The sequence below is a fragment of the Rhea pennata genome, chromosome Z, assembly GCF_028389875.1.
Source record: "Rhea pennata isolate bPtePen1 chromosome Z, bPtePen1.pri, whole genome shotgun sequence".
NCBI lineage: Eukaryota > Metazoa > Chordata > Aves > Rheiformes > Rheidae > Rhea > Rhea pennata.
This window is the reverse complement of record NC_084702.1, coordinates 10,337,148-10,359,529: the sequence shown is the minus strand read 5'-3', so window position 1 is coordinate 10,359,529 and position 22,382 is coordinate 10,337,148. Positions and strand designations below refer to the sequence as shown.

At 45.1% G+C, this 22,382-nt stretch overlaps 2 protein-coding genes across 2 annotated transcripts; one reads left to right on the top strand and one right to left on the bottom strand.

Moving 5' to 3' along the window:
* Positions 1–1,253: 1,253 nt before the first annotated feature.
* Positions 1,254–2,480, bottom strand: LOC134153495 (transcription factor JunD-like). The gene is made up of 2 exons (XM_062599738.1): positions 2,264–2,480; positions 1,254–2,146 (listed from the first exon to the last, which is right to left on the bottom strand). Exons 1-2 carry the CDS (start codon positions 2,478–2,480, stop codon positions 1,254–1,256), a joined length of 1,110 nt encoding a protein of 369 aa, XP_062455722.1.
* A 2,925-nt stretch (positions 2,481–5,405) lies between these two features.
* THAP1 (THAP domain containing 1) lies at positions 5,406–12,024 on the top strand. The gene is made up of 3 exons (XM_062600313.1): positions 5,406–5,581; positions 6,071–6,266; positions 9,718–12,024. The coding sequence occupies exons 1-3, from the start codon at positions 5,511–5,513 to the stop codon at positions 10,180–10,182; spliced, it is 732 nt and encodes a 243-aa protein (XP_062456297.1). The 5' UTR covers positions 5,406–5,510; the 3' UTR covers positions 10,183–12,024.
* Positions 12,025–22,382: the final 10,358 nt, after the last annotated feature.

The following is a 22,382-nucleotide window of genomic DNA, read 5'->3' as shown; positions in this document are numbered from 1 at the left end:
AAGTAGAACAAGAAAAAATGTACACAGGTATCTACTGAAAAAAAATAAATCTACTTCTCCATAATATTTCTGTAATTTATTACAACAGAATACAATGGAATTACCATTATTATTCCCCTTTTTCTGAGCCCTTTTCTGTATAGCACTGAGTTGTTACTATACTATAGAAAGAGCAAGCACAACTGAAATGTACACAGTGAAAGAATAAAGCTCTTCTGCCAAGATAACTGTTTCCACTACTACATATTTTATATAAAAATAAGGTCTAGGCAACATCAAAAAGTGTTCAAGTTTCAATAAATAATCATCAATGCCCCAAGTTTGCACTGGCACAAGAAATATGGAGCTTACAGTCTAGAAAAGTATTTTCTTTTGACTCAGTCTGAAATACATTTCATCCTACTCAAAATTTACAACAAAATCATTCTCCTCTAAGGTTTGACTTTAAAACTGAAGCCATTTAGGTGCTTAACTCGCAAGAGCACTCATGTATTTGTCTTAATTCTAAATGGCAAATTAAAGCACTAGAGAAAGATATATTTAAAAAAAACTTACCTATACCAAGAAAATATACATTGCCATGTTATTTTTAAATATATATATACATTTATGTACACACACATATTTTCAAAAGAGTATAATTCTGGCTTTTTAAAAAAACTTTGAAAGGGTTATCCCCAGCTATACACTTCAGAAACGTGTATTAGGAAATAAACTTTCTTTTTTTCTTCCCAGGAAAACAAAGTTCAGTTTTTCTGTAAACTGGAATTACTTTAATTCCCAAAACCTCTACAGACCTCAAGCACTTCTCTTGCGGGGGTGAGGGAGAAGAAAGGAAAACAACAACCCCCCAAGAAAACAAGCCCACAGAGTATAACTACCCCCCAAACTACCTACGGAGACCCTTACTGTTAAACATAGTTACTCGTCTCGACTCTGCGTACTTAGTGCAACATAAATATACCTTGCAACACGCTCAATACCCAGCTTGTGGAACTTCCTTCTCCGGACGCGAATAAATAAAAATAAAAGCAGTAGTAGTAATAATAATAATGATGATGATGATGAAAACCAAAGCGACCACCGGCCGCGCACCCCCAGCACCGCGGTCCGTCAGCATCAAGGAGAGGAGCGGCGGCCGCGGCCGGCCGCACCGGCCCTCTCAAGCCCCGCCGCGCGCCAACTGCCGCCAACGGTCGCCAACAGCCGCCAACGGCTGCCAACGGCCGCCGCGCGCGCCCCGGCGCGTCCCCTCAGCAGGCGCTGGTCTCCGGCGCGGCGGCGGTGGCCGGCTCGGGCCGCGCCTCGCGGGGCGGCGCGGCGGGGCCGGCGGCGTTGATGTGGCAGCCGGAGGAGAGGTGGCTGCGGACGCGTCCCTGGAGCTGCGTGACCTGGGCGCGGAGCAGGTTGGCGGTGGCGGCCAGCTCGGCGTTCTGCCCCTTGAGCGCCTTCACCTTCTCCTCCAGGCGGGCGATGCGCTCCAGCTTCCGCCGCCGGCACTTGGAGGCCGCGATCCGGTTCCTCAGCCGCTTCCGCTCGGCCTTCAGCCGCTCCTGGCTCTCCGCGTCCAGCGGCGACAGCGACGGCGGCGTCGGCGCCCCGCTGCCGCCCTCGCCGCCCGCCGGCGGCGGCACGTCGGGCACAGTCTGCGGCTCCTCCAGGCCCCGCGCCGCCGGCAGCCGCCCGCTGCCCAGCCCCGCCGCCCCGAAGCCCAGGCCTGGCGGCGGCGGCGGCCCGGCGGCGGGGTAGGCGCCGCCCGAGGGGCTGAGCGGCCCGCCGGGGGTGAAGCTGCTCAGGTTGGTGTAGACGGCCGGCGGGTCGGCGGCGGCGGCCCCCGGCGGCCCCGGGCGCGCGGGGCAGCAGGGCCCCGGCGGGGAGAGCGGCGGCGCCGCCAGGAGCTGGTTCTGCTTGTGCAGGTCGGCCAGGGCCTTCACGAAGCCGTCGGCGAAGCCCTCCTGCTCCTGCGTCACCGGCTGCCGGTACAGGAAGGTCCCCGCCGCCGCCCCCGCGCCGCCGGGCGCCGCCGGGCCCGGGCTGCCGGGCCCCAGGCCGCTGCCGCCCTGGATGAGCAGCTGCTCCAGGTCGGCGGCCGGCGGCAGCTTCAGCAGCGGCAGCTCCGCCGCCGAGCCCAGCGCGGCCTCCGCTCCGCCGCGGGCCGCCCCGGCCCCGGTCCCGGCGGCGCCGCCCGCTGCGGAGCCCGGCGACGGCGGCGGCGGCGGGGCGGCGGCGGGAGCCGGCAGCAGGCGCAGCGCCGCCGCGCTGCCGCGGGCGCTGCCGGGCGGCCGCAGGGCGAAAGGCCCCGGCAGCGGCGAGGGGGCGGCGGGCGCCGCCAGGTCGCGCTTCTTGGCGGCGCCGAGCAACAGCTTCTGCCCCGCCGCCGCCGCCTCGGCGCCGGGGCCGCCGGCGGTGCCGAAGCCCGGCAGCGGCACGAAGTCGGGCAGCAGCTCCAGCCCTTCCTCGGCGTAAAACGGCGCCTCCATCTTCACGGCCGCGCGGCCGCTCCGCCCGCCGCTCATGCTGCGCCCGTCGCCGCCCGGCCGCGGCGGCGCTCGCTCGGTCGGTCGGTCCGGCGCTCGGTCGGTCGGCGGGCGCCGCCGTGCCCTGGGCGGCGGGCGCGGCCGGGCGGAGCGGGGCGGTGCGGTGCGCGGCGGCGCCCGCCGCCCTCGGCGCGCTACGGCCCACGGAGCCGCCTGCCGGCCGCGCCACGCTCCGCCTTGCGGAGCCGCTCGGGCAAAGCTGAGTCTGTCCGCGGGGCGGGGGGCCCTGACGCACCGCCTTGTGTCGGGAAGAAAACATTTGGACAAAATGTTTTCCATTTTTTTTCCAGTTCTGTAGTTTTTTTCTCTTTTTCTTTATTGTCCACCTTCGTTTGAAACAATCCCCTCCCCCCCCCCCCGCGATCACTGAAACTCTTGTGGGATGAGGAAATCCTTTCCTACTCGATGTATTAAAAAAACCCTCTGTATCAGGAGATATTCGCATGATCCCGACAGAGCTGATGAGAGCTCTCCTAAGCCTTTTAAGTCAGCTCACTGTCTCATAAACTCAGAGCCTCTGTGGCTTACCTACGCAATCACCTGTTCCCCCCATCACTGTATGACCTGCCAATACCTCCTCCCTATCTTTTCCTCTTCAGCAGTGTACTTATGCCTTCTCCCCAGTCATTTCATCCATGCACATCGGGACCAAGTGCCTGTTCTCCCAAGATCTAGGAGGGCTGCTCAGCTGTGCTGGACACCGTTGCTTTTGTGTGGCTGTGCTGCTGTGCCTTTGTTGTGTCTAGGTTTGCTCCAAAACCAGAAGGAGGAGGAGGCAGAGACGCTACTGTCAAGTCAGGAGGCAGTTTGTCCCGGGAAGATGTTTCCCCTTTCAGTGTTAGCCAGGAGACCAGGCTAACACAGCCTTTTCAGGCTTCAGCAGCCCTTCATAGCCTCCTGTGGCACTCAGGACCCTGCCCATGGGCCAGAGACCCCACTTCAGCTCAGCCCCAGGCTGTCAGCCTCTGCCTCAATGACACCGTAGTGGTGCTGGGCTCCAGTCCCAGCTTCCAAGTGGACATGAGACCAGTGTCGTAGCCTTGTTTCAAGTCCTATCTCTGGCACCATTTCCTGCTGCTCCTGCCTGGACCCTGAACCAGGTTCATCACTTATTCTTGCTGGGGGCCATTGATGGATCTTATTACCTGTGCCCTGGCCCCTGCAGATGCTGTCTGTGCTCCGGCCACCCCCCAGCTCCCTGCTCATCTTTTTTCAAAGGGAAACCCTTCTGCTGCTCCCTGATACTGCAGTAGATTTGCTGGCTAGAGAAACAGAAAAATCTGGGAAAGCTAGTAAATAGGAGATATTGCTAATAGGGTTGGAGAGTGGCATGTAAAGAGGATAGACGCTTCACAAACACTGGTGGAGGTGGGCAGGAGAGCATCTAGAAGAGGACAAGGCATCATGTGAACAAACTCCTAAGCCCTGCTGGGCAGGGCGGACTAAGACAGTGGGTACAGTAGATCCTAAGGACAAGAGGGGACAGAGGCAGGGCAAGTGAAGAGGTATCTAGAAAGAGGAAAAACTGTCCGGAAAACCTCAGGAAGCAAAGAGGAATTGGAAAAACTGAGAGAGGTAAAAGGATAGCTTTAGAAAAAAAAGAAGTGAAGAGGCAATTTACAGACATGAGTCTCTGATGAAGTTCAAGGGAAGAACTCCGGAAGGGCAGAGTTACCTGAATGGCCTCAGAGAAACTAGAAAGATTTCTAAGAAGGTAGAAAGCTTGGTGATTTGGGAGACAAGAGTCTGTGAACATCCTCAGAGAAACAGGATTAACAGAAGTTTGGAGAACTTGGATGAAGACACTGGAAAAGAAACTATTTCAGTAAGGAGGGAATATCTTGTGGGAGAGAAGCCACATTAGAAAACAAGAGGATGGAGGGAGTTAAAGAGAAAAGGAGACTATAAATTGTGTGAGAAGAAAAGGAGAGTTTCTGGGGATGAGAGAGATGTGTCAGAACTGGCTTTTCCCAAAAGATCAGAGGGCTGTTGCTGCTTTTGAGAGAAGGGTGGTCCTCAACAAGCTATTATTCTTTGCAGAACTGCTGTCCCTGGAATATTTTAAATGGTAACTAGTCCACTGCACCATACTTGAGGAGGAAAAGAGGAATCAGACTATGCTGTGTGCCTCTTAAACACCTGCGATGGTGGCAGCTGATCTCATCCTTCAAGTCACTTGGAGTTACTCAGTCTTTCCCTGGCAGGGGTTAAATACATGATCACAGAGAGGTAAAGCTCATTTCAGTTATTTCCTGCAGCAGGTGACACTAAAGATGGGCCCCTTCGCCACACATCTGCCAAGAGCCATTGACACAGGACAGTTATCCCAATGCAGACTGGGAATATGGAATTCCTACAAAATGGAAAAACACAGAAGCCACTTTAACAAATAAACTTACTGCTAGTGGTGTAGCGATTTATTTAATTCCTTTCTAGTATTTGCTGATATCAGGGGCCCGCTAGCGAACTTCTGGTGAGTTTTCTTCCCCCCCCCCATCAGTACTGTAACTACGTGTCACGTCGAGGTGGTCTGGCAGGGGAGTGCTCCCGGCGCCGGCCGTCCCCGCCCGCTGCGGCGGCGGCGGCCCGGCCCCGGGCTCCGCGCCGTGCGGTGCCGGGCAGGGGGGCTCGGAGGCACCGCGCCCGCAGCTGCCAGATGTGCGGACGGCGGAGCGGCGGGGCGCCGCCGCCGGGAAAGGGGATTGGTGAGTCCGGCGGGAAGGCTCCGCCCCCGCACCGAGATCTGCCAATAGGCGAGCGCGGCGCGCTGTCACCGCGAGAGTTGCGCTGAAGCTGGCACCGCCATCTTGGAGTTGGGAGAGGCCGTGTCCCGTTTCTGTCCCTCTCCGAGGGTCACCGGCGGGGGGGGGGGGAAAGGAGGGGGTGCGGAGGATGAGCGCCTGACGGTGAGTTAACGGCGTCTGCGAGCTGGTCTTCGCGGGGCCCCGCGGCGGCGGGCGCGGCCGAGGAAGGATGGTGCAGTCGTGTTCCGCCTACCGCTGCCGGAACCGATACGACAAAGAGAAGCCCATCTCCTTCCACAAGTGAGCGCGGGCGGCGGGGCGCGCGTCCGGCGGGGGCGGGGCGCGCGCCGGCGGGGGGCGGGGCGGGGCGGGCCCGCCGGGTAACGGCCGCCAACGGCCGCTCGGCGCGAGGTGCGCTGCGCTGCGCTCTGCTGAGGGGAGCGAAGGGGCAGGGTGCTGGCGCCGCGCCGCCTCGGGTGCCCGCGGCTCTCTGTGCTCGTGCGCCTTGCTCTTTGGAAAGCTTAGTGATGGTACGTTTTTTATTTCTCGAAAGGGAACCTTCTCCCCTCACCTCCCCGGCCTTTTCAGAGAGCCAAAACCTCAGGTCATTGGCTTTGTATGAGACCTGTGTTTGCACATTTGGTCCTGAAGGTTGGTTAAGTAGAGGAAAAGTGAAGCGATAACGCTGTTAAGTCCCAACAGCAAAGATATTCTTAGTGTATGCTTAGCTATAGTACTAGCCCGATATTAGAAAGCTCTTAAGAATAGCTGAAATAACTTTGTTCACAGGTTTCCTCTTACAAGACCTGATCTTTGCAAGAAATGGGAAGCAGCTGTTAAAAGAAAAAACTTCAAGCCGACCAAGTATAGCAGCATTTGTTCAGAACACTTTACTCCTGATTGCTTTAAAAGAGAATGCAACAACAAGCTGCTGAAAGAAAATGCTGTGCCCACAATATTTTGTTATACTGAACCCAATGAAAAGGTAAACCTGAACTGCTCTTAAAGAAATTGGAATGCATAGATACATTGCTTATATTTGTATTGTTGGGTTTGCTGTAATGGAGCAGTGGGGAGAAGGGGCAGATTATAAATGGTACCTGTTGAGCATATGCAGTTACAGGGACTTGGAGGGCTGTGGGCGGGAAAGCTGGGGTTGCTAAACGCGTTCAAGAGCTGTGCATAGTGTTTGGAGAAGAGCAGAGGGGTATGCTCTGAGCCTTTGGAGCACACATAACATTGTGCAGAGATGAATCGACTCTGACCTGCCCTTTGGTGTGCATACACAAAAACTAAATTATGGCAGTGTAATTTTGCTTAAAACTTTATGCTGAACAATCACAGCAACAGAGTAGGAAATTGTTGCCATATAATTAAATTGCTCAACTGTATTTCTGGTATGTTCGGAGTGTTATGAAGCCTTCAATAATACTATTTGCAAACTGCATTTTACTCTCCTAGGCTGACCGGTGGCTACTACTATCATTAAAAACTTGGTGCAGCTTAGTTCTGAGATTTAATTGTCCTTTCTAAAGGATGCTGGCCTCTGGTTTAGCAAAGGTGAAGTGACAGGTAAACATGGGGGCGGCATGGTAGCTGCCTATGCTGGCTGGCTGTGCTGAAACCATCTCTGTCTTAAGAATTACATTGTATTCATAGGACATGCTAGTTTCTTACTGTCTCTGGACATCTGATGATATTCCCCTATGATATGTATTGCTCTCCTCACTGTGCTACTAAAGCCATTTACCACAAGGGGAGAATGGATAATTTGCTCTTCTTTCTTGACCTAGTAACTGCAAGGTGAGAGTTAAACAGACCAATTCCTGATTTCTAAAAAGTAGTAGATCTCTTCCTAGGCTTTGCAGTAGAGGAAGAGGATAGATCTGGGGAATGGCAGAATGTACTGGGGTGAAGTACACAGAAGAAAGCTGTGTTTTTTGCTTGTTTGATTTTTGGTTTTATATTCAGTATTGGAAGTGATGCAAAAAAAATAAAAAGGGAAATATCTGGAAAATGAAAAGCGCTAATAACAGACGAGCAAATACACGGCATATAAGGAAAGATGAACAACTTAAGTTGTTACTTAAAAAAACTTGTCTTAAGTTTTTTGTTTAATTACACTTTTCCAGGATCTCTACTACACACTTTTTTTGTCAGTTTGACTGCAAAGTTCTTTACAGTATAAAAGGTGAATGGGTATGTGGAGTCATCTGCAAAAAGTAGATAAGTGCAACAGGATCAGTATTAAGGCACGTTCCTGCATTTCATTCTTGATCTACAGAAACACAAAAGGGCAGATCTTAATTACGAGGCAGGATATAGTGCTATTTGTTTTTAATTTCACAGCCCATCTTAATGAAGTGACACATAAATTAGTAACAAAGATTGGTAGTAGTGGTTGCTGGGTTTCTGAAATTGACACTAATTTTGAAATACAACTTTTTATCCTCTGCATTACATAATTTGAAATACTTCTTGCATTTTTCATGTTTACAGAGAATCTTTTACTGTCTGTAAGAAATTATTCGAATTTGCTCATGATGTGTCAGTGAAATGAACGATCTGCTCTGTGTGATAACATTGTGATAATAACATCTCTATAAAGATATCATATGCTCTATAAGCTGGAAATAGATGTCTCTGTGAATTCAGCTGTCTGGCAACTATCAGATTTTTGCATGTGCTTCCAACAAGCATGAATTTCTCTTTGCAGATCATGCTTTTTCCTAGTAATTTTCCTGGTGGAGGACTTTAATAGTGATAGCTGATATGGTCAGATTGTTTAGAATCCTCATGTGTGAATTAGATGGGCACAGTGTTAGCGGAGATCTCTTATAATTGAGAGGTAAGATTGTTGGATGGCTGTTTTGTACTTTAAAATAATCAGCAATATTTGAACACACATGAAACTTCCCATTCAGTGCCAACTGCAAAACTGCCTCTTCAGTTACTGTCTGTCAAGCATTGTTGTTAGTGCAGGAATGATACTTAGGCCCTCTAAATAAAGTGTTAGGTTGTTTGCACATCATATCTTATCAGCTGATAGATAACTCAAGGAACTTAATGGCATGAACTTCAAGTCTTATGACTAATACTTAGAATATAAGTGTTTTCCGCAGCACCTGTAATGCACATTGCAAATGTCCTTATGCTTGTATTGGTAGTGATAATATTGGAGATACGTAGTTAGAAAGTTGGTTTCAGTGCCTTTTTCACTGATAATTTCTTAGGCTTTCTTTTGAACAAGTAATATGCAAGCTCTTTTGTTTGAGTACTTTTTTTAATCATCATGTAATCAGAAGCATTTTTGAATTAGCTGTGTTCCTTTGGGGCAGGAGGAATGTTATCCTCTGCTCAGGCCTCTACTCAGATGGTGAGAGAGCTGTGTCATCCTAAACCATGCAAGTGCACTGAGTCTATCAAGGGTAGTATAATGCAGACTGCAGCTTCGTGTGCAGCTGAGCCAATCCAGTATTTTACTGCTGTCAAATAGGAGAATTGTGCTTCTCCTTTCTCAGTCCCATCTGCCAGCTGTGCAGTTCTGCTTCTCACTCCTTCCTTGTACCAGCTCAGATGCTGGTCAAAACTCGCAGACTCACAGAACTTCTGTTGAGCTGTTTTAAATTAATAAAATGGCGGAACTTTTCTGCAGTGATAATGGAGAAGCAAATAGCTTTCTGTCATCTTACCAGCCTAATGTGTTGCGTCAAAGGGTAAATACCAGTACTAGCAGTAGGGAAAGGTGGACCTGTATCTTCCCTTTCTGGCATTAGGGAGCTGTGCTTTTTGGCTCAGCAAGTCTCATTAAGCCAAACATATTAAGCCTTACACTGCAGTCCCAAAACAGTGAGGCAATCACTTCCAGTTGTTAAGAAGCAGGCCTTGCTATGTCTGCCTTCCTGCTCTGCCAACTTATAAGCCTGTGTAGTGAGATGATTCTTATTCTACTTCATTAGAAGATTTTCCATGTCTGCTGGCTCTGTGAGTTAAACTGGTTGACAGGTTCCAACTAAGTTGTAAGGTGCCACAGAAAGAAGGCAGGACAGAGGGAAATGGGATAGCATTGATGTGTTGTTAGGTCAGCTAACCTGCATCTTACAGAACTGCAGCCTATGTTCTTGCTTCTCTGCTAATTGTGGATTTGGCTTAAGTCTTCAAAAGTGAGATTGACTTCAGAGTTCTTCAGTTTCTGCTTTCTTCTTCAAGACATCAGAGACCTGAGTTTCAGGGAGCCTTGAAAATGAAGCTTCTTCAAAATATAGCCAGTTTAGAATTAACAGGGCCAGAACTGTTTGTTAATTTTGAAAAAGTAGCCTTGAAATTTGTTTTACTAATTTCAGTCCCAGCTGTTTACATTCTATGGGGGCTGTACTATTGGAGTAGTTTTTTGAACAACATAAACATGAGTATATACATTTATTTTGTTGTTTTAGCCTGAAGAATTTGCAGAACAACCAGAAGATCCACTACCACCTCCTCCGCCACCACCACCACCACCGCCGCCGCCACCACCACCACCAGCAGCTCCTGTACTACCACCATCTCCATCAACTCCTTCCTTTCATTTATCTCAAATAGATGCAAGATTTGTAGATCCAAGTATTGGATTATTGATGCCTCCTCTCCAGACCCCTAGCAATCTTGCTGTTTTTTGTGATCACAACTATACTGTAGAGGATACAGTTCATCAGCGAAAAAGAATTCAGCAGCTTGAGGAGCAAGTTGAAAAACTGCGGAAGAAGCTCAAGACAGCGCAACAGCGATGCCGGCGTCAGGAAAGACAAATTGAAAAACTGCGAGAGATTGTTCAGTTCCAGAAAGAAAAAGACATATTGGCAGGCAAAGGCTATGTTATTCTACCCAATGACTATTTTGAAGTTGTGGAAGTACCTGCCTAAAAGTCATGAACATCTGCCTTCACTTTGCTAGGCCAAGAAGTTTAGTTTAGAAACTAAATGCTCTCTAATTCTGTGTGTAAGACTCTTGAGAATTCTAAATCAATAAAGATGATGTCATACAAATGAGATCACATTTTGTTTTTCTTCATTGTCATTTAAGTTTGAAACTTTTTTAATATATTGAAAATGCGAGCCTCTCAGAATTAGAATGCATTTAGTTTATAAAATCTGGTTGCTTTACAGAAGAAAAGAATGCAGGGTTAAATAACATTTTAAATGTGTAGAAACGTTTTGCAATGACTATCTTATGCTTACAGGGGGACAGGGAATTGAATCTGGCTGAGAATGAGTGAAGTTCATGTTGTGGTACACTTAAGCTTTGTCAAGGCAGTTAGCACTGGCTCCGTTGATCCCCAAGAAATAATTTTCAGTGATTGCAAAAGAAGCAGAATTAGGCCAGTTAATAACATACGAAAGTGCTACCTTCTACAGAGAATAACAAGACACGTAGTCTTGGAAAAACTTCCAACCTCAGTTTGTTATGCCTTGAAAGCTCTACATAAACTCTAATTCCTGGATTGCTTTGCTGAGATATGTAAATGAGCCTATTGCTTTGGAGTAATCTTTATCAGTGTGTGTGTTGTGAGGGAGAAGGGGGGAATTTGTTAACATAGTCAACTGGAGCTATAAAAGGGGCTTTGCTGGGAAGGCCATGCTGAAGCATGTTGCTGCATTGAAGATGTATATTATCTGATCAGGATCAGGAAATGGGTATGTTGCTTAGTGTGGCTGCTTTTCAAAAAATACTGCAGTAATTCACAGTCCCCAATATGCTGGAGGATGCCACGCTAGACCTTTTTATGAATATGGTTAGCCCCTGGTTAATTTGTTCCCATAAGCACTACAATGGGTTGCATGTTGTCCTCATCCTTAAAATTGTTGGTCTTAACTCGCATCCCAAACATGTGCATAGCGTCAGGAAGTTAAGGATTTTTTTTTTCCTTCCCCAGGGTGCTGAGCATTTGCAACTTTCACTGTTGTATACTGTGATTTTGTTTTGCTTTTTTTTTTGTTTTTGTTTTTGCAAAAGGCATCCACCAAAGGGCAGATACGAGATTAGCCTTTGGGAGTTGCTTGGAGCTAGACTGGTTTTTAATGTCTCAAATGCTGCTGCCTCTCCTCCAGATTTATTAAGATTCTTCTCTGAAAATAAATCCAGCATTACAAAGTAGTGCAACAGCTTGTGCTTACTATCTATTGAATCTGGAAAACAACTTTGTTTTGTTGAGGAACTAATTCGAAATCAGTGAGAATGGCACTGTATCGACCCTATTGTAGCCTTCACAGCTGAAATTTGGAGACCTGTTAGACCTGAGAAAAATGACTTTTCTCAATCCATACTGAACTTGTGTATAGTGTGAATTCTCTCTCTGATACTAATCAAGCCCTATTCATGACGGCTTTAAAAGGCTCTTCCAATCTGTTTAGCATGACATTTGGAAATGTTTAGAACCAGTCTTGATACTCCTGACCTTACTCCTTCTATGTGTCTAGCTTCACTACCATTTCATATGCTTAAAATGAACAAAAATACTGTTCAAGCTTTTTCTGTACATTTACTACTCCTGGTTAAAAATAAAAAGCAAATGATGTGTTAGATTTTTAACTACTCTCTCTCCTCTTTCCCCAGGACATTGCCAAAGCTGGTTTGACACTTTATATCTTTTTATAACAAAGTTTTGTGGTTCATATGCTTGGTTTTCTTTGTTTCTTTGTTTTTTTGTTTTTGTTTTTGTTTTTTTTTTGCTTTGCTTCTGGAAATACAAAGCATAAAGATGTGCATATCAGTGTTCCTGAGTCTTGTTGTTGTGCTTATGTACTTAAAATAAACTTGCAAATGCTTAGATTCAAAAAGCAACAAGAGAGAGAAGTTCAAAGAACAGTTCCTCTGCCTTTGGTATGTGTGCCCACATAACAGCTTGTTTTTGTTTTCTCTGCAAATACAAAACTGCATCTCCACAAGGAAGGATGGATTGCTGTAACACCACGCACGCAGGGATGGGGTGGTCCTGTCACCCCCTTTCCCCCACTACTGGCTGTCTATTCCCACTCTCCCCTCTTAATTTGAACCAGGTCTGGTGCTGGTTGCAGCCTTATGTGAGCCAGATCAGCTCACTAAAGCAGGAGCTCAGGCTCATGGTGAGACAGAGGGAGATGAGTAGTACCTGAGCTGATGCAAGAAAAAGCCAGGGCATGCAGCAGGGCTTGGGGGCGGGGAGAAGGAAGTCTTTGCTTCTGGCTGCCATGAGCTGCTTCGTGAGAAGTAACAGGCCAGTCTTTCTGAAAATATCAAGGGGTCGTCTTAACATTTCAGTACCGCTTCCTTCCACTTGTGGCTGTGTGTTACCATCTCGCCGTGCCTTATGCATTGACTGCTGTACTTGTTTGGTGCTTCCTTCAGGCATTTTCACTTAATAACTCTTCAGAAAAGTAACTTTTCAGAAAAGTAACTCAAGAAGGGATTAGTCTGCAAGGTTATTTTAAGGCACACTGAAAGATGGCTCATGTTTAAGCTTTTCGTGTTGGTAAAACTGGCTTAAGAATGTACTTGTCATAGACCACAAATAAATGTCCCCTACTTCCATTGAGAGGGACACTTCTTGGTTGTCAGGTGGGTTTCAGCCAGTAGCACAGTGTTGAAGAGGCGACTGTAGTCCAGTTGCTTTCACTTATCACTATCATCATAGTTTTTTTTTCTAAATAGAGATGCAGTCCATTCCAGCAATAGGCTTGAATTTCTCCTGCAGTAACTCTTTTTTTCTTTTTTCTCTTTCTCTTTCTCTTTCTCTTTCTCTTTCTCTTTCTCTTTCTCTTTCTCTTTCTCTTTCTCTTTCTCTTTCTCTTTCTCTTTCTCTTTCTCTTTCTCTTTCTCTTTCTCTTTCTCTTTCTCTTTCTCTTTCTCTTTCTCTTTCTTTTCGTGTGCGCATCCCCTAGCTCCTTGTTATAGTGCTATTAGGGCTAGCATCATCTATCTGGTAGGTCCATGAAGACTGTCAACATCACAGAGCTCTGAAGAGGAAAAAGGCTGGCACTGGTACAGCTGATGGCTCTTCAGCAGTTGACTTTTCTTGGAACCCTACCCCTACACTTCAATCTCTCTAGCTGCTAGCAATATACAACGAAAAGATGAAGGCTGGTTACTACTGGACAGTTTAGGAATGGAATTCTATCTCTTCATATAACACAGATAACACAATATTTTTCTCAAGTTTTTGTTAAAAGTTTCTCTTTTTTTTAAGTGGAATTTGTTAAGTTCATACAATAGGCTATCAATAAGGATGGTGTCACTTCCTGCTTTTGCTGACCACAGCTGATATCTGCACATAGCAGTGGTTTTGTGAACATCTCTGAAAGAAAGTGATTGGGAGGTACAACAGAAATGTTGGGAATAAGGGATGTCAAAGGCTTTTGGTAGTGGTGTTTGCCCAATAGCATGTGAAAAAGCTAATTTCTGCTTAAATGCACATAGCTGTGCTTCAGTGAAACCTATTTTATCAAGGAAACAATTCAAGGAAGTTGGTGCTAAAGTTGGCAAAAATGCCCCAACCTTAAGAAGATCTGGAGGGAGAAGTTTTTTTTTTTTTTTTTTTTTTTTTTTTTTTTTTTTTTAAACTGGCCTGACACTACCACAGGCAGAGCATTATAACTGCTTTTAAAAAGAGAAGTGTTTGCTTTACACGCTTCCTACTATTGTTCCAGTTTTCCTTTTTCCCTGGTGGGGTATCTGAGTTGTATATAGTGTTTACTTTTTTTTTCTCCTTACGTCTCCACAAAGTACTAGATTTCCTTATCTAACTGTGATATTCAGTGACCTAGAGTAGAATTCCATGTGAAACTTGGCCTATATTTTGGGGTACAAAATGAGTAATTATGCACTTGGATCTCTGCCTGTTGCATTGAGAAAATGCTTTGTCACTGCCCCTTTTCCTCCTCTGCCTCCCATTGCTATCTTGTCTTCATTGATACTAAATTAGTCTTAAGTACTGAAGCAGCACGTTACTGCAATGGAGATTTCTGAGAAATTTTACCTCTTGTTATTTTTTCATTTGCCTTCATCTCTGCATAGGATTCAGAGTACAGGTGCCTACCTGAATTTTGAAGGAGTTTCCTTGCATCTGAAACAGTACAAGGCAAAGCCTGGTATGAGTGTGGGAAGGAGGTAAGTTTAGGAGGAAAGTTAACGAGCCATTTGGGAAAAGCTGAAACCAGCAAACCAGTTTCTAAATCCATTTCAAAGAATTATTCTATCATATGTTTCTTTGAAACCAGCCTGTAATACGTCCTAATACTAGTTTATGTTTTAGTCTACAGACTTTTCTGTTTCCCAACATCATCTGCCCTCATCAGGAGACTTGGGAAGAACAAAAAGGAGTATTTCAAGCTATTCTCTAATTTTTACAACTAAAATACAGCCTGCAAATTAACACTTAAAGCCTGTCATGAGTGAAAATTCAGGGATGTTACTCCTGCTGTTTTAAGCACAGCAAGTTATTTGCCATATTTTAGCCATGATAATGATTTACTAATAGAAAAATGGCAACACAGGGTAGACACATGATTCAAAAAATATATTATGGTTATTTTAATTGTTATTACAGAATTCTCTTTGTGTTCCTGTGTGCTTTCAAGAGAAAATGCATATTTTTAATAGACATCTCCTTTTTGAGGAACCACAGCTTAAATTGGGCAGACAGCCTTGTAGTATTGTATAGATAACTGAAGGAGTTTAAAAATGTGCAGGAAAAATTATATCCATGACTTAAAACATTTCACAAAGGAAAGTCATCTCTAAGTAATCTTACCAAGCTAAAGAAAGCATTTAAATCAGTTATTCACAAAATGCTTTTCAAGTACATCTCTTGAGAATAGATATGTTGTATTAAACCATAATTAAATCTCTGACATGCTGCCAGTGTTAATTCATTTAGCGCTGATTATCAGCCTTTTATTGTCTGCAGTGCTAGAGGGTCTAGTGATCTTCCTGGAGCTACCTCCTCCAGTTGTACAGGGGAGACAGCTAGTAAAGTCTGGGATAACACATTTTTGGACCTGAAAAAATAATTATCCTGTGCATCCTTGTTGGTTCTTATGGTCTATTACTAGAGTCTTTTAATTCAGTGGGAGTGTGAGGATGATCATGAGATAAGTCTTTTTCTTAACTTCTGAATCTGGAGAGGACTTTCTTATAACTCAAGAAAATTAAGACTGTCTCCTCATTTCCTTGCACGGTTCACTGGAGGTAGCTGTTATAGCTTCAAGATCTCTGGCTGTACCCGTGGTCTGTAGAAGAACTGACTCTTCAGGATTTGGGTCTGAGAAAGATATTTGATTCCCTGCTGGAAGATCTACTGTTCAGTGACCAGTGCAGGGAAATCCAGGATTGGATGATACCTTGCGTTTAGTAATTGTTTCTGCTTTCATCTTGGGCTCATCTACAGTCCTCTCCCCGCTGTCTTTTTTTCAGGACAGTCCTCCCATATGTCTTCAACTGGAAGGAGTAAACTCTTTTTTGGCCTCAAGTGCGCTAGAATCTGGATCTGTGTCTCCGAAAAGAAAGAGTATTCAGTGATGGTCCTTTTTTTCTACTAAAGTGGGGAAGGACCTCATTCTGGACTTAAGAAATTATATCACTTTCACCTGCATGTTCAAGTTCAGAATAACTAACCATAGCAGCTGGTTCTACAGAGAATGAAACTTCAGGACACTGACTTTCACAGTTGAGTCTGGGGTTCTCTTCTTCTTTTTTCTCATATTGGTAGGATCTGGTTCTTCATTCATGAAGTCATTGATATTGATGCTATCAGGCCCAGAGGAATGCTACCTGCCAAGAAAATCTAAGTGGGCAGAAAGCCTCTTCTCAAACTGGCTGTGAGGTAGCGAGGTGGAGTCCTCTGCTCTTGTTAGAGCATGTGTCACGTAAGCTCCTGCCACAGAGGATGATTTCACTGATAAATATTTCAATTACTAACATTTTAAGCTTGATCTGTAAGCTTGTGTGCTTGTTTCATGAGTATCCTGAGCTGATGTGGTGTTTTGTCAAGCAGTTTTGTCTTGGCAGTTTCTCTCAAGGACTCCAAAAGTCACTTCCAGATAAATGAATATTTGTGATGTTTACTGCTGGCTGTCACCTCCAGAGTGGTTTTACAGAAAAATCATTTCTCAAAGACTGAAGAGGAGTCTATTTGTCAGTAATCTCAAATTCTGTAGTCTGCATATACGTTCAGTTCATATCTTAATTTCTCTCCTTCTGAGTTCAGACAGAAACATCTTTTTATTAATTTTCTTTCACTGAGAAGGAACTGAAATGCCTCAGAGTTTATTCATTTTCCTGTCATGGAGGAGAACTGGGCATTTTCTACAGGTTCTACAGTAGGAAAATTTTCTGGTCTTGGATGGTAAGACACAGGTCTACCGCCAGTGGTAATGTACCTGTGGACCTTTCAACTGAGGAATATGAGTTACTGATAAGCAAGCTCTTTAAAACACACACACACACACACACACACACACACACTCACTCACTAGTTGAAAAAACCCAGATTTCTTGGTGGTAACTTCTCATATAATTAAAAGACAACCGAATACAAAAGCCAACTTTATAATTTCTCTACACATCATCTGTAAGTGAGGAATCTCTTTTAAACTCAAATGCTCAAGCAGGCTTATGATAATGTTATGATTAGTCTAACAGTATCACCCTGTTGACAACGTTTTTTCTGTCAACACTGAAATTTACCTCCCACCCTGTCTACTAAGGTTGTTATGACTTCAGATTTTTGGATTCTTGGTATTCTAAATTAATAGCTGCTGGGTAATTGACATATACATCTTCAGTGATAGTATGTAATTAAATTAAATTATTGTCTGCAAATAGTGCTTTCTGCGCACTGTTGTTCCCAGTGCTGTCTGACAGACTGGATTCCTATATAGAATTAAAAACCAGCCTGCTCCAATGTCTTTTACTCTCTCATGCAAGGAACATAAGTTTATGCATGCAGTGTATGACATTGGCCTTGTTTGCTTTTCACTGGACACTCACCATGCAGTCTTCTGAACATGCTTCACCTCACCTTTGTCATGAGATATGCCTATAGAAGAAAGACTTTTCTTTTTGGCTGAAATCCTTTCTAATTGTGAATATTTTCTCGTTTTTTGTGCCTTGTTTGCATGCCTTGCCTTGCTTTCTACGATATTGCTCTTCTGTCTTACACAAGACTCATTTAATCTTTTCGTTTAATAATGTCAGAATTTAAACAGTTGAGTTTCTTATCATGTTTGCCATTTACACTCCTTTTCTGATCTTCTGTACACAGTACTGAGACACTGAACTGCTCGGTTACAGAGGTTGTCAGCAAATGAGCAAGAGGGTGTTTGGGACCTGGGTCAGCAGCCTTTTATTGTGTTCTGGAACATGTTACCTGTTATAAAATGTGCCTGCAATGAAAAAGGTGAAAAGCACTGCTAGAAGCAATATTGGAATGAAATGCAGGTCTCAAATGATGACTGTTCTGGGTTACCCATAAGTGGTTCATCTGAGGAATGAGGAGGCTTACTTATTATTTCAGTGGATTTTACTCTCCTTGTTTTCAAGATGAGCTTGCATATCAATTTTTATTTTACTTAGATGTTTTTCTTATGCGCAAGACTGTATGTGCAAGCAGAAATGTTTGTTTAGGATGTGTGAAGCGCTGAGCTCTGATACATCCTGTGGTTCTCAAAGGAGCTGAGAGCTTTCTGGGCAGTGTGTTCACCAGGAACACAACTTCTGCCCCAGAAATCAACGATGAAAGCTCTGCTTAGGAAGCTGGATCCTCTGAACATTTTAGGCAAAGCCTTGTTGAGTCCCTTGGAGCTGGGATTTCATTTGTGTATCTTCAGAAATTCCCCTGTCAGTTTTCTTGTCGACGTAGTGCAGAAGAGGGGGCACCGAGGCAGTGCTGCTGTCTGGAAGGAGACCCAGCAGCACTGCACTTTGGTGTTAAAGTTAAGAATATTGGATCTTGATGTCATAATTGGGGACCAGGATCCCAGCAGCATGGCAATCTCCTGTGCACTGAGAGATCATGGTAAGATAAAGCCTGGCTATCATTTGAAATGATTATTTAGCTGACTGAACGAGGAGTACGATAACATTCATAGCCAAATGGTCGTCCCTGTTACCAGCACAGGAAAGCAGCATAAAATCTGTGTTCCTCTGTAGTTTTCCTGCAGCATATTTAGCTCCTTTATATTTTTGCTGCCTGTCTGATGCATGTGTAGTTAATACATCACAATGTCTGGGCTTATTGAGAGCCTTAAAATGCAACAAACCTTATGAAACTGGTCTGATGGCTGATTAAAAAGTCATTTGGGACAGGTGTGCTGCATTGGCCAGCGCTTGCCAGTGTTCGTGGGGTGAGCTGGCACGATCTGGTCCTCCTGCAGCAGGAATGGAGGGCAGAGCACATCGACTGGGAGCCCACGTGCGCCTCCTCTTCCTTCTCCTCCACTTCCTCCTCCTCCTCCTCCTCCTCTTCCCAAGGCACACAGACTGCTGGACTGTGGTCCCAGTTCAGCGAGTTATTCAAACCCAGCCTTTGCTTACTGTCAGCAGAAGCTAGGCACCTTAAATACCCTTACTTTAATCAGGTTAGTACTTCTGACCAGACACACCCATGCCATTAAAACTGTTCTAGGAAACAGGGTGCCCTGGCACAGTAGAAAAGGGAAATCCAGATTTTACATGCTTTTATAAGGAACATCAATTACACTTTCTGATGAGGTGAAACTGTAAACATTTGTCATATTCAGCTCATCTGACTTGTCTGGAGCAAGACAAGTAGCAGATATGAGAGATGTCATTCAGTGTAAATAGTTTTTAGGGTTAAAACCCCTTCTGTTTTGCTGTTTTGTATCTCTAAATTGTTCAATTAGCTTATATAGTTGTAAGTTATATCCATTGATAGATATACCACCAAATATATACAAGATCTTATTCTAATAGCTAATATTGCCTTCATATTGCTTCTATTATGATTACATATTACCTAAAAAATAATTTTGCTTATCACTTAAAGATCTTACTCCGACTTCACTCAGACAATGTGAAGACATTTGATGTCCCATACTTTGTTTACAGGCACATTTAACACAGCATATTAGCATACTTCCAGGCTAATTATTATTCAAAATTGCTCTCTTATATTGGTAGGCTATTATTTGTGGGTGTCCAAGATCTTGATCTTATTTCTTCTATACTGAATACTCTTAGGAGGAAGAATCTCTTGCAAATTTCCCCACTCTTTTCCTGGGGAGAAGTTGGCTTCACACTACTGGATAAGACCACCACTGTGACAGGCATGAGCCTTGTCTTCTGACTGGCTGCTACCAGATTAGTTTTGCTTTTTAACCAGAGGTGGTCTGAAGCCAAAGGCATGCTCTTCATAGGAACTAGCTGTGGCACCCCAGCTTTGCTCCCTTTCAAATGCATGCCCTGTTTGCTGCCTGAACACTCCAGCTCTTTCAAATTCTTGGCTGTAAAGTGGCTGAACTTCAGTAACTTGGGAGGGAGGAATTGGCCCTTAGGGAGCCTGTCCCTTGGCACAAACAGAGCCAAGGTGAGATCCAACCCCAGACCCAGAATTCCTCCTTCCTGGGCAAGAGCTGCAGCCATGAGATACCAGGCAAAAGAAGGGTACTGTAAACATCAGGGGTCTTGCTCTGAGGAGGACTAGACAGCCTGGATCCTGGATCGTTGAAGCATTTCCAGTGGCTCCTAACGTGAGTGGGCCCAGCCAGCAAGAACATGCCTACGTGGAGCGGATGTGGTTTCCCTCTGCAGGACTTCAGAAGCAAACATCTTCTTATTTGATGGCCACCTAGAAGGCCAGGCACTTAAAAACTCAGCAAAGGAATGCTCAAATGAGGTGACCGGACTGCATTCCGATTGCCTGCCAGCCATCCAGGGGGCCTTTTAACATTTCTGGGTCTAGTTTTGAACGGGAAGGCATATAACGGGTCATGAGGCATGCTGCTGCTGAAAGGTTGTCAGGAGAAAGAGTTTCAGAAGAGCACTCAAAGTGAAGGGAAATTGTCAATACAAGTTTGAGTCAACCAAAGAGCAGTCAGCTCTGCAGTCAAGAAAGTATTTAATACTTGCTTTCTTTTCTCAGCCCTTTTCCAATCTGTTGCAGAAAGCTAAAGGTGAGGACATAAGCATCCCTCCTGTGGATCAGTGATACGAGCTGAGGAGCTGTGTTTCTCAGCCCCTGAGATCTGTATGCTAAATGGGGCTGAGACGTTTGTTGCTGCTGCGGTAGCATACTTCAGTCACTTCTGTGAAAATAGTAGCTTTTAAAAAAAGTTTTATCAAAACTAGAGGTGGTAGAATCACCCATGATGTGCAAAAATTGAAGTAAAGGGTTGTGTCAAAGCACAGTATGATGAGGCTCTTGTATACATGTGCATTTCAGTATAGAAAGTGTAACTCATCCAGCCTTTTCTCTACAGAAATGTAAGTCCTGGTACATTTGCTGAAAATGCTCATGATGGAGAATTTCTAAGCTATGAAAATAATCATCTTTCTGTAACTTCACCAGGTAGCAGAAGGCAAGGAGCAACAGAGGCAACTGTACATCAGTGACTGCATTTCTTTCTATTGAAACATCATGAAAAAAGCCATAAACACCAGAAGAACATCCAGTAATGTAATGAACCAAGAGACAGAAGAATTTGAGCCTCCAAGCACTTCTAGCAAGCACGTTGCACCTTCATTTTGTAGCAAATATGAGAATTATTATCTGTCTGAAACAAGATACATTTCTAAATCTAAAAAGAAACCAGCTTGTGAATCTTTTCTACAGATGTGCACCCACAAAACAACTATCTCTAATAACTCAGGAAAGGTTTGTGAGGAGAAAATGCCACCAAATGCAGGCAGGAATGGAGCTGGTAGCCGTTCTCATCCCTATCGGAGCTCTTCAGTTTCTGGCAAAATGTTTGATTTCCATATGGTATCTCCAAAGGATCCCCTTACTCTATCACACACAACCCAGCAAAGGAAAACATGCCAGAGGCTCCAAAGAGAAAATCAGTCAGCTATAACCATTCAGGCTACGTGGAGAGGCTATCGAGTCCGGAGAGAAGTGGATGAAATGAATAAAGCTGCTGCCAGGATTCAGGCAGCTTATCGAGGCCACAGGACGCGGCAGCAATTGCCCCTCGCATTTTACATTTACTTTGCATTGAATCAGAAGAAAAAAGCAGAAAACAAGGCGATGACCATCCCTGCTGTCTCAGAGTGCCACCTGTATCGGGGTAGGAGCCTCCAGGCACCAAGTGATATCAGTGAGAAGGAGAGACTGAGAGACCAACGCAGAGAGAGACACAACCCAAGTTCTTTTCTTATTCCCAGAGTGGTCGTCTTTAAAACAGAGTCTTCTCTTATGCTCAGCAATGACATTTTGGCCCTTGCTAACAGGTCCTTACCTGCCTTTGAAGTCTTCCAGGCCTTCACACCTGAACAGCAAAACCATGATGCTGCAGATAACATCCAGGCTGCAAGGAAAGGGAACCAAAACAGAAAGGAGCTCAGTAAAATGGAAAGACAAGCCACAAAGATAACAGAGCAGAGCCAGATCTTGGCTTACAGTTATCAACTCAGACCAAACAGTCGTGAAAATTATCAAATTTCACGGGTATTTAGTGACACCAACATTCAGGTGTTGGCCCAGGAGCGCCAAGACGTGGTGCAATATCCTGGATTGGACCCTGTTGTAACGTTGGGATCAAATAAGGGAAACAGAGAATCTAATGCAGAGGACGATGCACCATATATTAGAAATATTAATGTGTATACCGTGCTGAAGAACATGCCGGCCTCCAGAAGGTCCTCAATCTCCCTCCAAGTTTCCAGCCCCAATGCAACAGTGGAAGAATTTCAGAGGGGAACAGGCAGAGTGCAGCTGCGTGGGCTGTACACTCTCAGAAGACACAGTTGCTCAAAGCCTTCTCAGGTCTGCATTCAAGTAAAGGTTGTGGAAATGGGAAGGACAGCAGGTAGCACTTTTTCACAATAGGAACAAGCCAGTGAAATTCGAGACGGGGGTTGCTCTTGGTTTGCAAACTCTTCTCTTGTACTTGCCGAGACTTGTCATGGCTAA